This window comes from Etheostoma spectabile, chromosome 5, assembly GCF_008692095.1.
Source record: "Etheostoma spectabile isolate EspeVRDwgs_2016 chromosome 5, UIUC_Espe_1.0, whole genome shotgun sequence".
Taxonomy (NCBI): Eukaryota; Metazoa; Chordata; class Actinopteri; order Perciformes; family Percidae; genus Etheostoma; species Etheostoma spectabile.
In genome coordinates, this window is record NC_045737.1 from 11646153 (window position 1) to 11662159 (window position 16007).

The 16007-nt window shown below is 41.8% G+C and overlaps 1 protein-coding gene and 1 long non-coding RNA gene across 2 annotated transcripts in view; one reads left to right on the top strand and one right to left on the bottom strand.

Annotated features, from left to right (window-relative positions):
* Window positions 1-7869, top strand: part of LOC116690237 (uncharacterized) — a 10986-nt gene extending 3117 nt beyond the window's left edge. The window contains exons 2-3 of the long non-coding RNA XR_004332199.1: window positions 7633-7635; window positions 7858-7869. This is a non-coding gene — a long non-coding RNA (uncharacterized LOC116690237). The remainder of the gene's footprint in view (window positions 1-7632; window positions 7636-7857) is intronic.
* adgrv1 (adhesion G protein-coupled receptor V1) overlaps window positions 5580-16007 on the bottom strand; it is a 150895-nt gene continuing 140467 nt past the window's right edge. The window contains 4 exon segments of the mRNA XM_032516956.1: window positions 5580-6309; window positions 11334-11511; window positions 15545-15597; window positions 15600-15729. Of these exon segments, the coding sequence (XP_032372847.1) occupies window positions 6191-6309; window positions 11334-11511; window positions 15545-15597; window positions 15600-15729 (480 nt within the window). The 3' untranslated portion in view covers window positions 5580-6190.

Genomic DNA, 16007 nt, shown 5'->3' on the forward strand with positions numbered 1-16007 from the left:
TATCTTCGGAGACAGGACAGCCCCATCCCTCTGGAACACCCTCCCTGCAGGTATTCGAAATGCTACATCCCTGGACATGTAAAAAAAAACAAAAAACAAAAAAAAACTCCTGAAACACCACCTGTTTACCACAGCCTACAACCTCCCTTAGTATGGCCACTCTAATTCTGTAAAGTGTCCTTGGGTTTCATGAAAGGCACTGTATAAATAAAAGTTATTATTATTATTCACCCACTTATGAACATATACTCAACCAGCCTGACACCACTGCTTCTGAAGCAACCGGATACCCTGAAGGAGTTGTTGGTGATGTAAGCCGCAGCACAGAGGGGATGAGTGCGATGTAATTTATCGTCGATGACATGGGGGTCTAAGTCACTTTGGCTTGTTGAAGTGAAGAAAGAGACGCACTCTCTGGTCTCATTAAAGAAAGGTCATCATTTGCCATTTTGATGAGGAGGAATATATTTTTGCATCATGTTCTCACTGTGCTTATTGTCGGTTCCTTTACAGACATGAGGAAAGCCGGGAAGATGGCTTAACCATATGCAAACACAAAAAAAAGCACACTATCCTCAGCACCTTCTTTCAAACATGTTTACCTTTAAGCTTGTATGAGTCACTCTCCTCACTTTATGCAGCTTTGCATTAAGTGAATTCAGCTTCTGCTAACTCTGCGTCCTACCTCTTTTTGTGTTTTGTGTGTGTTATTCAGCGAAGGCTGACAGGAGCATGGGGAATGTGGTGGGAGCACATGTGTGTAATACACAGATTCACAAACGCTTACTAGCACTGCCCATCTTTTGAACTTGAATTTGACTGAATTCTGAGGCTGTGACTGTAGACAGCAGTGGTTGCTCAGCCGTCTCTGTGGGATTTCATGCGTTTGGGTTGAGTCTCCGGCATGCAGAAGGAAAAGTACAGGAAGAAAAGTTCTGTTGTCTGCTTGGCAAGACCTTGCCATGCCTGTCATGCAGGCATACCTTACTTTACTTCTCACTGTTAAAGTCAGGTATGCAGGCATGACAGCGTTTAATGTACCATACATCTGTCTGACGCATTACCACTTCTCAATTAGATCTTATCTTAATGGTCTTAAAGTAATCACTATGGTGAGTTAAACCCTTAACATCAGCTGCCGTACCCTTCAAATTACCTCAAGGCAAGTTATTGATTATTCAACAGACGTCACAGCGTTAATTGGTTGATCAAATTAAATCCTAAAAAGACACTTCTAATGAGTTATGTTTACAGTGACTACAGTCTGCTGAACTCTGAACCTTTGAGTGCACAAGGCGTACGTGCACTGTAGTAACCTTCTTCGAGAGGGCGGACTTATGTTCAATTCAACTAAAATTTTATTCATGAGTTATTCTTTTCAAATCATAACATGCGCTATCTCAGGACAAGTTCCTTCCCGAGGTTACTTTGCAGCGGCGCCGTGGCTCCGGATGCTGTGTGGACTAGCCAGACTCTCTTCCTCAGCGCTGTGGAAGAAGGTAAAGATAACAGAACTATGACGAATAATAACAGTACTAGTAGGAGTGCAGGGCACAGCAGGTCCACAACAGGACCACGGCAGCAGATGCAACCACGATCCAGGTGCCACCACAATCCAAGGAAATCTGGGGGAAGAAGTTAAGTTAGTAATAAGCATTAATGGGATATTAATGCACACAGATGGAAAGAGAGAGCGGAGGAGAGAGGAGCTCTGTGTGTCATAGGATTAGAATTAGACTTATATGCAGCATAGATCATTTTAAGAATGCGACAACAGAAAAACAGGAATGTCAGTGCAACAGGTAACACACGTTCATTTAGCTTGTTTGTTACTTCTCTGCCTTCTCCTATTACCCGTCCATCAGCAACACTGACTCCTGACTCACCGTCTGTCTGTATTGATTTTACTGACGCAGACTGTTGCCGCCAGACTTCACATATGGAACTGGGTCACTCTATTGTCTGAGATGAGGAGGTGTGCGTCCCATCTGCACATCGGACTAATTCATATTCACCTCAACTGTATACTTATTCAAAGCCCAAATAATTAAAGGAGGGTTTTCTTACATTCATTATGCGGTGGGGAAAAGAGTAAGTGAAAACGCTTGGCATTATCACCTTTCAGAAATTCACACCCTTTCCATTGAATTTAAAGAAGAATGTAGTCCATGGAGATACACTTTGGTCGGATTTCTTGTTGTTTGATGGTGTAACTCCATCTCCTGCATCTTTTCTGAAACTATGGCAAAGGACTTTCAGTCAAAAATAAAGCAACAAAAAAAAAAATCATTCATAGCCAAGCAAGGCAAAGCAAGGTTTAAAGAGAGAGGTCCTAAAATAGGACATAAGTGAGGAGAATCTGGACTCTTTCTCTTCATCCTACGGTTGCTGTTGCCTTTATTTTTGCCAGACAACCTTGCATGTAGGATGTGGTGTGATTCACTGAGAGCTAGAAGTGCAGAGTCATCATCTGAGTACACAGACTGCAAACGAGTGAGAATCAGCTGTTGCCTGCTGTCTGATCTCTGCCGTTCCCCCCGGGGGGGCAGACAGATAGAGACGGCACACACAAGAGAAGAGACCAAGGACTTTAATGTAAACATGTTTGCCTGCAGTCTGGTGTCCCTGGGACCGAGGCTGGTGGGTCTGGGACATCAAGCTGTTTGCTCTGGCTCTTTAATTGCTTTCCTCCGTACTGCTAAGAGAGATGTTTCAGATCATTTGAAGAGCTCATCTGAGACTATGTCATGTGTATAAAACGCCAAATGAATGCCTCAGAAATCTGAAAAAATGTCTCTTTGAGACATCCTGCGCTCATAAAGAACCAATTTATTTACGTTGTTGTGATTGGTTTAAAGAAATGCCAATGAACCAGAGCACAGTTTTCTCGCAAGTAAGTTTTTGGGCCCACTCTTGCCGGTGCAGGACTTTTTATGACTCTGTGATGGCCTCTGCCATCCTTTATGCTGTGGTCTGCTGGGGGGGGGGGCAGCTCGGACAGGGACGGGAGCTCCAGGTTGCTCATCCCGGCCGCTGTCAGACTCTACAACACCTGCACCACCTATGATGTTGTAGTTTCTGTTCCTGTTTCAATTACCCACCATGCACCATGGCTCTATGTATATTTTTATTGTCTGTACTTATATTTGTCCATTGCGAGTACTTACTTTTTCAATATTATTTATATTATGGTTACACTTCAGTATCATTTATATTATGGTTACATATTTTGCTATAATTTCTAATTACATACTATTCAATTTAATTTCACGTCACTTACTTACATTGCAATATTTTTTGAACTATGGCCACCTGACTTTACTTTACAGTACCTTTTATATAATGCCGCTTAACATTCATTTGGTACTTTTTGCACATTGACTGTTGTTTGCCTGAAAAACTGCTGCTGTAACAAGTGAATTTCCCCATTGTGGGATGAATAAAGTACTATCTAATCTAATCTAGTTAAGATTGTGGCACACACTGTGGTCAATTACATAAGTTAAAGATGTTATGAAATATGCCATGTGTCAGCAGTTTGTAGAGCAGCAGTTCCTTTCTCTGTACGACCAAAGGTCTGGAAGCCTTGGTGTTACATCTGCAGCGGATCCAGTGTCCAGTACTCTTGTAGCTTCTGAAATTACTGATCGCAACGCTGACAGAACACAGTCTACGCAGTTCACTCTAATGGATACATAATGGAAAATATCCGAGCTGGAATGTCTCCATGGTGGCAGGTTGCACAAATGTAAATAAATGACTTGCTTGTGTCTGAACTGCCGTTCTTAGGAGGAGGTGAACAATGAAAGCAGACCCTTGAAGTCCTTACTGCACTATAACAGGCTTGTTTGCTGCTAGAGAAAACAAACCCTGAAGTGTTACCTTGTTAAGTTGAATACCTTCTTTTCTCTACTTTGCTCATTAAATTCCTTCAAATCCCTGAAGAAAGAGTCCTGCTGATGGCTAAAAGACGATAAAGGACAGGCCTCAAAAGTGATGCAATCATACTGCGTGAGACAGAGACACACACACACACCAAATTTGGTGTGTTCACAGTGGTGGACAGAAAAATAAAAACTGGAGAAGAAAAGTTCTGCACCTGAAGACGGGCTGTCTCTCGTGCTACAGTGAGAGTAGGATCCATACGTGTTATAGGTTGCAGGATAATCAGGACACACTGACTCACTTGCTGAATAGAAAAAGAATCTACTTCAAGGGTAAAAGAAGAAAATTCATTCTTTCCTCCCCACTTTTATTCTTCTTCCTCTACAGTCCCACTACCGTTAGCCTGCAGGACGGAGAATGGAGGCATTACCCAGCGGGAGGACGGCGAATCAAGAGACATTTTCGAGCTGCTTCCTTTATTTTAAAATACAGTGGAGAGAACAAGCATTAATACACTGCTGATTTTGCAGATTTTCCCACTTACAAAGCATGTAGAGGTCCGTAATATTTATCATAGGTATACTTCAACTGTGAAAGACGGAAACTAAAACAATTATCCAGAAAATCACATTGAATGATTTTTGAAGTAATTATTTTGCATTTTATTGCATGACATAAGTATTTGATCTCCTACCAACCAGTAAGAATTCCAGCTCCCACAGTTGAAGTGTACTTATGATAAAAATTACAGCCCTATACATGCTTTGTAGTAGGAAAATCTGCAAAATCAGCAGTGTATCAAATAATTGTTCTCCCCACTGTATCTTTCTGTAGCCCACTCGTGTCCTGCTGCTCTCTCATGATCTGCAGGGGTCGTGACCTCCATCATCCACAATGAACTTGGGAGGAGCTGTCAACAAACGGATGAATGGGTCTCTTTTTTTTCTTTGCGGTCTATCAAGTTCTTGTTCTTTCGAGAGAATTTAAAGTGACAGCCTGTCGTGCAAACAGTAGTCTTGTTTACCAGACCTTCCTCCACAGCGCTGCGAATGAGGGTCTGGCTAGTCCACACAGCATTCCGGGATGGGAGAAAATCCTGCTCTGGTTTATCGGCATTTCTCCAATCACAGTCGTCTTGGGCGGTGCTAGGCGCCAGACGGAGCCACGGTGCTTCTGCAAAATAAGAATTTCCGATGGCACCCGAACAATCCCAGAAGTGAAACGTCGTCGACATAAACTACGCAAACAGTAAAGAAGTTCAGAGGTTAAAGGTCAGTTTAGGGTCAAGCAGACCTTGGATTCCTTCAGGTTCAAAGCTGGCGTCGAAGATAACGTGGGGAATATTCGCTTGTACATTCACACCTGCCGATTCATTACGAAAGACTTTAAAAATGAGCCTTTGAAATACGGCTGAAGCGCTCATATAAATCATCTTTTACATCATTTTGAATGTTCTCCATGCTCCGATCTGAATTGCTTACATTTTGTCTTAATTTCCTGAATGGTTGCTCTCGGCAGAGCAGTCAGACATCTCCTCCGTGTAGAACCAGTTTGTGAAATTCCTGCAAGGCATGGATCATTCACACAAACCCCCGTGACACCACAGGGACTCCCCCCATACCCCCCACCCCCCAGTAGTGAACTGCGTCTGAGTGCTTTTGAGCAGTAAAAATAGGAATCAGCACAGCTGAATGTAAAATATATGGTAAATCATTTATTAACAATGTTACACAATTCCCATCCTCAGCGGCGGCGGCTCGTCTCAGGGCACATCTGGCTACATCTCTTTTCGTCGCAGTCGGGCAGAAACGTACGTAACGAGAAACCTTGTATGTCCCTATTTTGTCTATTTTTATTCTCTCATTAATCAATGAAACTATTGGTCACCCTTTACTGTATGTCTGTCTGTAGCTTTTACAAATATTGAAACAGTAACAGTCGGTGCTTTTGTCTGAGAAAAATAGCTGAAAAGCTATTTTTTGGACATACAAGGTTTTTGTCCGACAGCGATGATTTGCTAGGTCTCTACAGCAAGAAAAAAAAAAAATCCAAAATATACATTCAGAAAACAACTCCATCAAGGACTTAAAAAATTAATTTAGTAAAACATTTATGTATAGGTTCATATATATATAAAAAACAGATGTACAGTAAAAATCACATACAGTATCAAACATCTATATGAACATGTTCTTTAAAAAAAAAAAAGTTTTAGTGCAAAAGCATTTTATTATATAAAAATACTGTGTTGTAATGTGTTTCGGGTATGAGGGATAGAGGACGTGGGACTGTGTGAGGGGACAGGTTAGAGGTGCGTGTCGGCGATGGGGATCCGTCTCAGCTCCACTATCTGGGAGTTGTTTATGCTCCCCCCGTCCTGGCTCCCGGGGATGGACTCGTTGTCGCTCACATTAAGGCCGCTCCCTGAAACAACACAACAAGTTACGGCACGCTTCCATCCCAGCACGGGATTATTCCCGGCGTCGTCGTTTTGCACGGGCTAGAGCGTCTGCGGTACATTTACGTGTATTTGTTTCTTTGAGTTCGTCATATATTTCAGAATCAGAAAAGGTTTTATTGCCACAACGAGTACACTTCTGTACGATAATAATGTATGAAAAACAAACAATACATACAAAATAACTGTTGCATAAGAAAAAAAGGGGTTGATTGGGTTAGGTGCAAAATTTGCAAAGAATGTAAAGTATATAGTACATGCAATAATGTCGTGTTTCATCAACTCGTTTGCAGTGCTGACTATTGTTACATTAGTCCTATTAGGGCCAACGTGGTATTATGTAATCAATACTTTATGTCTTAGTCTCGGTGTTATCAGAGAACATACTTTTCTGTAGCTGAGGGTAACGAGCTGTACACGGAGCACACTGACACACTCTGATGTAACAGCAGACAGCGAACCGAAGTAACTCTTAGTTCTATTTGTTTGACGTTTGTTTCTTTGCAGGATACCTTGAGAACCTTCAGAGTTCGATGTGTTGAGGGGGAAGACCAGGCGACATGCCAGCCCATAATACTATAACAATAATAACTTTATGTTGAAGAGCACCTTTGAAAACAATATTCTAATAAGTGCTCTGACAGAAGAAACAGAAGATCTAAATCAATCAATCAATCAAAAATCAATCAACATACAAATATACACACATCATTCTAAAAGAGGAAATAGAAGATGGGACACCTTTAAGGGCCAGAAAAGTGACAAAAAGAATAAATCAAAGGAAATTAACAGATATTAGGATAAAAAGATGATAAAAAAAGACGATAGAAGGCTTATCTCCTTCAGCATGACCAAGAAACAATGGATGTGTTTTTGTATGGATCCACCAACTGTTGAAAGGGGTTTTTGTAAGATCAGGGGATATCTGAACTATTACATTTTTTGTTTTTTTTGTGCACATAATTCCCTATTGTAATGTATGTAATCTGGATCCAGGCACAACATTTCTATAATAAGATAACCAACTTAAATAATTATGCGGTGTGATTTCTTTCTCAGGTATGGATACTTTTTTTTTTTTCTTTTTTTTTAAAAGGTTTGTTCTTATGATTTACTTTTTTAGTGTTTAAGTTCCTATTTTACAATATTTCTTAGTGTCAGACACTGAATACCAGCCACTGTTTTGATAAAGCTTGTAGGTAAAACCCAGTGAACAAAAATGGAAATAAGTTCTGTAGTAACCTACAGAATATGGTGACATAAGACTCCTACTGTATGTGTAAAAAAAGATAGTTGACAAGATGCAAAATAACAAAAAATACCTAAAAAAGAGCCTCCAGCGTGATTTATGGTTTCACGCAGAGCTGTTGCCGTAGCCTACCTAAGTGGCCTGGAGTTTATTCTTGTGCCTTGGTGTGTGCGTCAATTTCTTTAAGAAAATAGGCATGGCTGGAATGTGTGTGTGTGTGTGTGTGTGTGTGTGTGTGTGTGTGTGGGGGGGGGATGTGTGGTAGAGTGAGTGAGAAAGTGACAGTGATCCGTTTTGACACTAGAGTCATAGTGAGAGAAACAAAGTGTCTCCCCTGTTCTTTTTGATCTGCAGCAGGATAAGTTAACCCTCTCCTTGAGTTCATGATGGTTATGGAGAAGGAGAACCTTCTCGTTCTACGTTATGGAGAAGGAGAACCTTCTCGTTGTACGTTATGGAGAAGTAGAACCTTCTCCATGGAGAAGGAGAACTTTCTCGTTCTACGTTATGGAAAAGGAGAACCTTCTTGTTTTACGTTATGGAGAACCTTCTCCATAACCGTAACTACGCGACGTGTAGTTACACTTTTGAGAGGTCTAGGTCAGGATATGGCGTAGGGTCTGTGCCTCCACACACGTAGCCACAGCACTGATTTAACGCAGAAGGTGTTGGCAGACTTATGACTACTGTGACATAACATGAGGAGCGTCCAGATGTGTATGTTCTTTGTGCAGTCACGGCTCCTCCTGTCGCTGAGTGATAAGTAAAAAGCGCTGTTTCACAGTAAAACCACCACGTTAATGATCAGCTCTCAGTCGTACTACATAGAGTACAGGTGCTGAAAGTACGTGTGTGCTTGTGTGTGTGTTAATGGTTCACTACCAAATGAAGTGTGAGGGTCCTCATTACAGCGCTGATTACTGACCCCCGTCAGGCGGTGCCTTATTATGTAATTCTGATTAGCAAATTATCTTTACAGCTGCCGGACTGGGTGAGTGAGATTAAACCGGGCTATACGTTCAGTGTGACACGTTTGGGCAAAGAGAAGGTCAGAGGTCACAGGGAAAGTGTGAAGTGGAAGAATGTCCTTGTGACTGGTGGAGCAACAAGTCAAAAACCAAAAGCACAGAAGATTATAACCCAAGTTTATCAGATGATTGTTTCTACAAAAATCTAAGTTTCAAGATTGTGTGCTATGTTCCAAACACAAAAGATGATATCCTGTGTTTCTCGAGGCCATGCCAGTAGGGTTAGGTACCAAAACGGTTCCCACGTAAACAATAGTAATGAGACTGAATAAGAACATTTTGGTACCTGACTTATTCTTTATTTTTTATTCAGAAGCATCGCTGCACGGGACGCTACGTTACCATTAGTTAGTAGCTGGATTAAACACAATGGTTCAAATGCTGACAGCTTACGTTAAGCGGTGTAAGGTGTGATTGTATTTTCCTGTAGAGGATTCCAACACCGGGACGTAACACTCTGCTGCTGCCGCTGTCGGAAAAACAACACAGACGGTGCGTTCACTTGAAACTCGCCAGCCTTGTGGTGCATTTTTAAATTATTGTAAAATACCCCTTTCCCATCTGGTGCTTGTTTTTGTTGTTTACCAGCAATTTACTGGTGAAATAAGTCCTCGTTATAAGTTATTGTTATTACATTATTATTATGGCCTTAGCAATAAACAAGCCATTCTTTATCCATGACCTTCCACTTCCCCTAAGCGCCGCCCGGGATGATTGTGATTGGTTGAAAGAAATGCCAATAAACCAGAGCAGGTTTCTCTCCCATTCCGGAATGCTGTGAGGACTAGCCAGACCCTCCTCCGCAGGAGACTATGCTCAACGTTTATATCGTTGCAGTATTCTCGGAAACACCAGGGGTGAAAAAACAAAAGAATCTATGTTTTTAGCAAGGAGTAGTAGAGAAGAAGAAGAGAGCTGTCTGCCTGGCAACAGCTGTAATTACATCCATGATGAACTCCTCCGACGTACCGCCAAACATTACGTGTTTCTACTCTACTTATTATCTCCAAATTGAAATGACCTTTAATACTGTGCAATGTGACAAAGAGTTTTCTTCTATATTGTCCTGCAAAATGCTTCTTCTTTTCACAGTGGGGGGTTTCTCTCGGACCACATATTTGAAGCAGCTTGACGCCCTGTGGTCTGTACATGAAGAATCATCCAGATGTTCGTACAGGCGAACCTGCTCGGTCTTCCCAAACCGACTGTCTGGAACTGAAAGCGCAGAGGTGCACGGCCACGCGTCACAACGTGCAGAGCCTTTTGCAGTAGAGACAACAGCCATGGTGACGCCATTTTATGACTCGGGGGGGGCAGCTACCATACACCTAGCTTCAATGTAGCCACAAGGATATTTAAGGCACAATACAAAAGCAGATCAGAGACAAATGTCCCGCTGCTACAGTGAGTGTACTTTGGACAGGGAGCAACGTACACATGCGCACACGCACACACACACACACACACACACACACGCTCATTAACAACGGTGAGTCTCTTGAAGTCACACCTGCTAGGAGGGACTTTAATTTGGCTATCTCCATGGTTTACAAGTTTTGTTTTTCTGGGTAGCACGTTGCCAGGTCTCAAGGGCTGCTGCATGTAGGCCTCTGCATGGAGGTACCTAAACAGACTCTCAGACTGTGACTGTGTTTTCTCAAAGCGCTTTTACATAGTACAGGAACCGTTTACCATTCATACACACATTCCCTGTGGCCGAGGTTGCCGTACAAGGAGCCACCTGCTCATTAGATAAACACTCACACACCCATTTACACTCTGATGGCGCAGCATCGGGGGTGACTCAGGGTTCAGTGTCTTGGCCAAGGACACTGGGAATGCAGGGGCAGGGATCGAACTCCCAAACTTCCAATTGGCAGGCGACCGCTGGTTCACTGTATTTAAATTTTTCATTTTTCAGATTTCAAGTTGGCAAATCACATCTTTACCTGCATCACCGTCAAAAATGTCTAAAAGGTGATACTTTTTTACCTGTTGAAGAGATGATATTTACATAATTTTCCGTCAAAAAAGACTCACAATTTGCAACGCATGGAATTTTGTAAGGGACAACTGAATAGATACAATTTAGGTTCTAAATTTAAGGCTTCAGCTGATTCTAAATTTGATTTACATATCTTACTTATTTTAAATAGGTTATTTTTCTAAGGCTGCGGTTGGCTGTTTGCCAACTGGGCCTGATTCTTATTCAGTCACTGTGAAGCAATTACTGATTTCAAAGAGTCAGGAGTGTGTCTGTGTGTATGTGTGTGTGTGAGTGAGTGTGTGCGTGCGTGTGTGTGCAGTTTGGGCCCTCAGCTCATTAAACATAGATGGCAACAGAGGAAGAATGGTTTCCATGGGAGCAGAGAGACTTAAGGTAAGCAGAAGAATGACTAAGCAAGGCTGATGTCACACATATACATACAGTATATACATGAAATTATGCAATTAACCGCATTATTGTCCATAGTTACTTGCGATTAAGCACATATTCATCACATATTTTTGTTATCTGTTCTAAATGTACTTTAAATGGAATATTTTTCGTCATACTTTTTATTTGCTTTAAAGCCGTCGGATGGAAACACACTTTCACCGGCTTTATTAGCATGAATGGTTTTAACCAACTTCAGATAGTTGGATTGACAAGTGGATGGAGACTTAGGTTGTTTGAGTGTGCAGTACATCTGTGTGTTGCTGGGATCCTCACCAGTTTTTAAGGCAAATATAAGGTCGTCGAACTCCTGCGACTCCTCGTCTGCTGTGACTAGGTTGGTGTTGATGAAGCCTCCCTCGGTGGTGTACGTCCCCATCACAGGGCTGGGTTTGAACACACTGCTGGGCTGACTGCTGGGCCGCAGCGACGCTCGCTCCCAGTCTGCTGACACCTGAAACACACAGGTACACATATACAGCCATATGAGCACACAGCATACACACAGGCGCTATATAGAATGGGGGGGGGGGAATCAATACAGCATAGTATCGGGACATTTTCAGTGGCAATACTGTATTGTCACACAGACGCCAAGTATCAATCTTTTATTATAGTTTGTCTGCTTGACAATCCCATTTTGCGGCAATAAAATTGAAGTGAGATGAACAAAGAGAGAAATGTACCTTTTTAGATAAAAAAAGATGTTGACAAAGTTTCCTTTTGGGGACATCATTTGAAATTGGGGGAAATTTGAAGTTGGAAAAAAGGTAATGAAGAGCAATATATTGCAGAATATTGCAATATGTTCAAAATAATATTGTATCATGACATAAGTATCCTGATATTGTATTGTGAGGTGGTGATTTCCACCACTAGCACTATATGCATGTTTTATTGTCCCTGTTGGCTGAGAACTTTTATTGAAGCTTGGTGTTAATGTTTTAATGTTTAATCACATGTTGTGCAATGTTTGGGATAATACATCCCTTTTAAAGCTTTAGTACGTAACTTTTTGATAGTAATGAACATCCGTTACATTCAAACCATTGCCAAATGGGTTCCTACAAAGCTAATCAAGACTATCAGCTTCACACAGCTCTCTCTGGATTTCTCCGTATGACCGTGTTCAGAAGATTGTGTCGTCCGGTGACTTTTCCGCGCAGAGGCTTGAGGGCAGAAAATTACCTCTTCTGAAGAGTCCATCATGTTATTGGATTTGATTTATTTTATTTTATTTTCACAACAAAAAGATTAAAACGGTGTTATATGTTTCACAAAAAGATGTGATGGACAATTGCCGAAAACCCCCCAAGGGGCAATTGACAATCTCCATAGAAACAATTATATTTAACAATTTAAAAACATTTATATATTATTAATGTTCTTTTAATCCTCCGTGTCCTCCTTGGCTACTAGTAACTGCGTGGAAGAGAGGGCGGATTCATGGTCACGGAAGGCTTGTATTACGTGGACGCGTGTTGTTGGAAACTATAGCACTATAAAACACACCACAGCTTTAAACCCTACTAAAAAATAAATAAAAAGTTCCTGGTATTTGCTTTTAAACTATTTGTGAGATGTTAGCTCTTTCCATGACAGCCGCAAGCAGAAGTAAATGTAAATGTGCTGTATTTATATAGCGCTTTTCCAGTCTTAACAACTGCTCAAAGCGCTTTTACATCTACAGGATACATTCACCATTCACACACATTCATACACTGTGGCCGGGGCTGCCGTACAAGGTGCCACCAGCTCATCAGATAAACATTCACACACATTCACACTCCGATGCGCAGCACCGGGGGCAACTTGGGGTTCAATGTCTTGCCCAAGGACACTTCGACAATGACTACAGGGGCGGGGATTGAACCACCAACCTTCCGATTGGCAGGCAACCGCTCTACCACTGAGCAACAGCCGCCCTAGTAGTTCCAACAAGGGAAAATCAAATTGTACGTGTATATCCCTCATTTCCACAAGTAGTACATTTATTTATAGAGCACTTTTTAAAAGAATTGTGCAAGTGATTTGCAACCAGTTAATGTACATTAATATATAAAACCTTTACATACAGCGTAAATGTACGTACTAGTTCATAAGATACAAAGTCCACATAAGATCTGATCTTCATGTTTTGTTGGTTGATAGAAGTTAGTTCAACGCCCAAAAACATCAACTTCACATGAACGCAGGGGAAAATAAGGTCGACCAATTACAAGCGCACACACACACACACACACACACGCACACACACACACACACACACACACACACACACACACACACACACACACACACACACACACACACACACACACACACACACACACACACACACACAGAACGCATGTTGTCAGCACACTGAAGGGTTAAGGCCAACGCACAGGGTCACAGGGGGTTCATGGGGTGAAAGCAGGGTCATACAGAGTTAGCCTCCTGGAAATGATGCTGTCAGCCCGGGGAAACAGATGGCAGCCTTTTATTAGTCCAAAAGTAGTATTTTGATGTTGGGGGAGACAATTTATCCATGCATCCATAGAGCAAAAGAAGCAGTGATGGGACAGAAAAAAGAAAAGGGTGAAATTAAAAAAGAGTAAACTGATAATAGGGATTTTCCCATGCCCCCAGGAAGTGCTCTGGGCTTTTAAGTAAATTGAACAGTGGAATTGCAATTACTGGCCCGTCATGTAATGCCTTCTGGCATTAAAAGCCTTTTCCCCATTGACTTACATGGTGAAAGAGACGTCTGGAAATCAATGGATACATTTTACTGGGCAACATCAGACTTTGATCCATTCGGTCCGATAACATTTGGAAAGTCTAGAAGAGCCCCACAACTTAATCTAAGTAGTAAGCTCGGCCGGTCGAGGTCTCTAGTGCCCCTGTTCTATTGGTTGCATAGTGCGAAAGCAGCTGCAATCATCCGGGTCATTTTCGGCTCCATCATCCATGGATTTTTCTTCCAACAAGGGAAAATCAAATTGTACGTGTATATCCCTCATTTCCACAACGACCAGATGCTTCCATCTTGTATTCCACTGGGCTCATTCATTATGAATGCCTCATCTGTAGATGTACAAGCATACATGCGTGTGTTGTAGAAGCTTCTGAGGGATGCCGGGCTGTAACAGGTACAAAGCATCCCGGTGAGGTGAATTAAGGGGGGTGGGGGCACTGAGTTGATGACTCAAACCTTTCCAATAAACTATTCAAACTTCAAGGTAAACGCTCCTTTCCCTATTCTAATCTCACTTCAATATCCTTTCAACCAATCCACTCCACAAATTGTCACACAATCTAACCGCCATATCACCATTCTTAGCGCTCTCTGTCTGCACTCTTATTTGTCTCACTGGGCTGTAGTCAAATCTCAGACAGACAGGAGTGTGCTCTCATGAATAAAACAAGATTACTGGATTCTTGTGTGTAGAGAGTAATCAGGGACGGAGAGAGAGGCAAGGGGAAGTTCCCAGGAGTAATGAAGTTAAACCTGCCCTCTTGTTTTCTCCTTCTTTTCTCTCCCTCTCACCAGCTCAGTCCTTATAGGGTATTCTCCAGGGACAAAGTTGCTGAGGACACTGCAAAAGCCCTGTGTGTGTGGGGGGGTTTATACAGTATGTTTTCAGAGTGTGCTTGCATGCAATGAACACGCACACGCACACGGACACACACACACACAGTGAATCAGTCGGAAGCAGGGTGTCTGAGTGAGTATGAATGTTCTCCGTAAGCTGATGTAAGAAATGTGTGAAAGAGGATCAGTAATGGGCAAATAGAGCCATGGGAAAAAGAGGGGACAAGGGAAAATTGTCTAAGAGAGAAGGTGGAACAAAGTGAGGGAAGGTAAATACCGCAATTTATTATTTAAAGATTCCAATTACATCATTTTACAAGCTGGGTACATTTCTTTTTTTTTTTTTTTGGGGCTTTCAGTCCTTTAAGCTTTGATATTATTTTACTCAATTTCTGAGACATGTGGCATCAGTGGCCACATGAGTACACAGTGTAACAAACAGTTTAGCCAGATTATTTAAAAGATTTAGAAGTGAAACCAAAAGTGAGTGTGGATTATCATCTCACTGCATAGAAGAACTGCATGTGCTCACAACTACGGTATGGTATGGTACTCCAGTTACAAATTGGTAGAAGTATAGCATAGAAGTTTGGGGCCAAAATGTTTTCATAACCAGTGGAAAACATGTCTAAATCTACAAGTAGTAGGCCCAGATCATAAAAAACACAATTATCCATATACAGTATATGATAAAGTTAAGAGTGTAAAATGAAGTGCATTGAAATAGAAAGCTAAGCATTAGAGCTGGAGAATATGGGATGTATGGGTGAGAAATACAGTAAATCTGTATAATGGAGTATGAATAACACAACATAACATAGCATAAGTGTGTCAGTGTCTCTGATGGCTTAAGTGTGTGTGTGTGTGTGTGTGTGTGTGTGTGTGTGTGTGTGTGTGTGTGTGTGTATACCTCCTCCATGGCACTGATGAGATTCTGAGTTGATTTGCTAATGTCGCCCCCAACATGGTGGGCCCCCCTCCCTGGTAGGCTGAGTCGGGACTGTCATGGCCGCTCATCTCCACTGTGTAACTGGCTTTAGTTGGCCAACACAGCTGGTTGTGCATGATGAAGTACACTGCAAACACATACAAGCCCTGTAGAGGGAAAAAAAAAGGGAACAAAACAAAAACAAAAAAACTTTTAGAACATTGTCACCGGCTTGTCCTCTATCAGAGTTCCTCAGATCATATGAGATCAACCCACGGCCTCTGATGCTGAAAGGTTTCATTGTTTTTTGTAATGCCATGCATCCGATAACTAACTAACTAACTAACTAACCAGATAGAAAGATAGGTGATAGAGCTGATAGATACCAGATAGAAAGATAGATAGATGACACTTAGATGATAGATAATAGATAGATAGATAGATA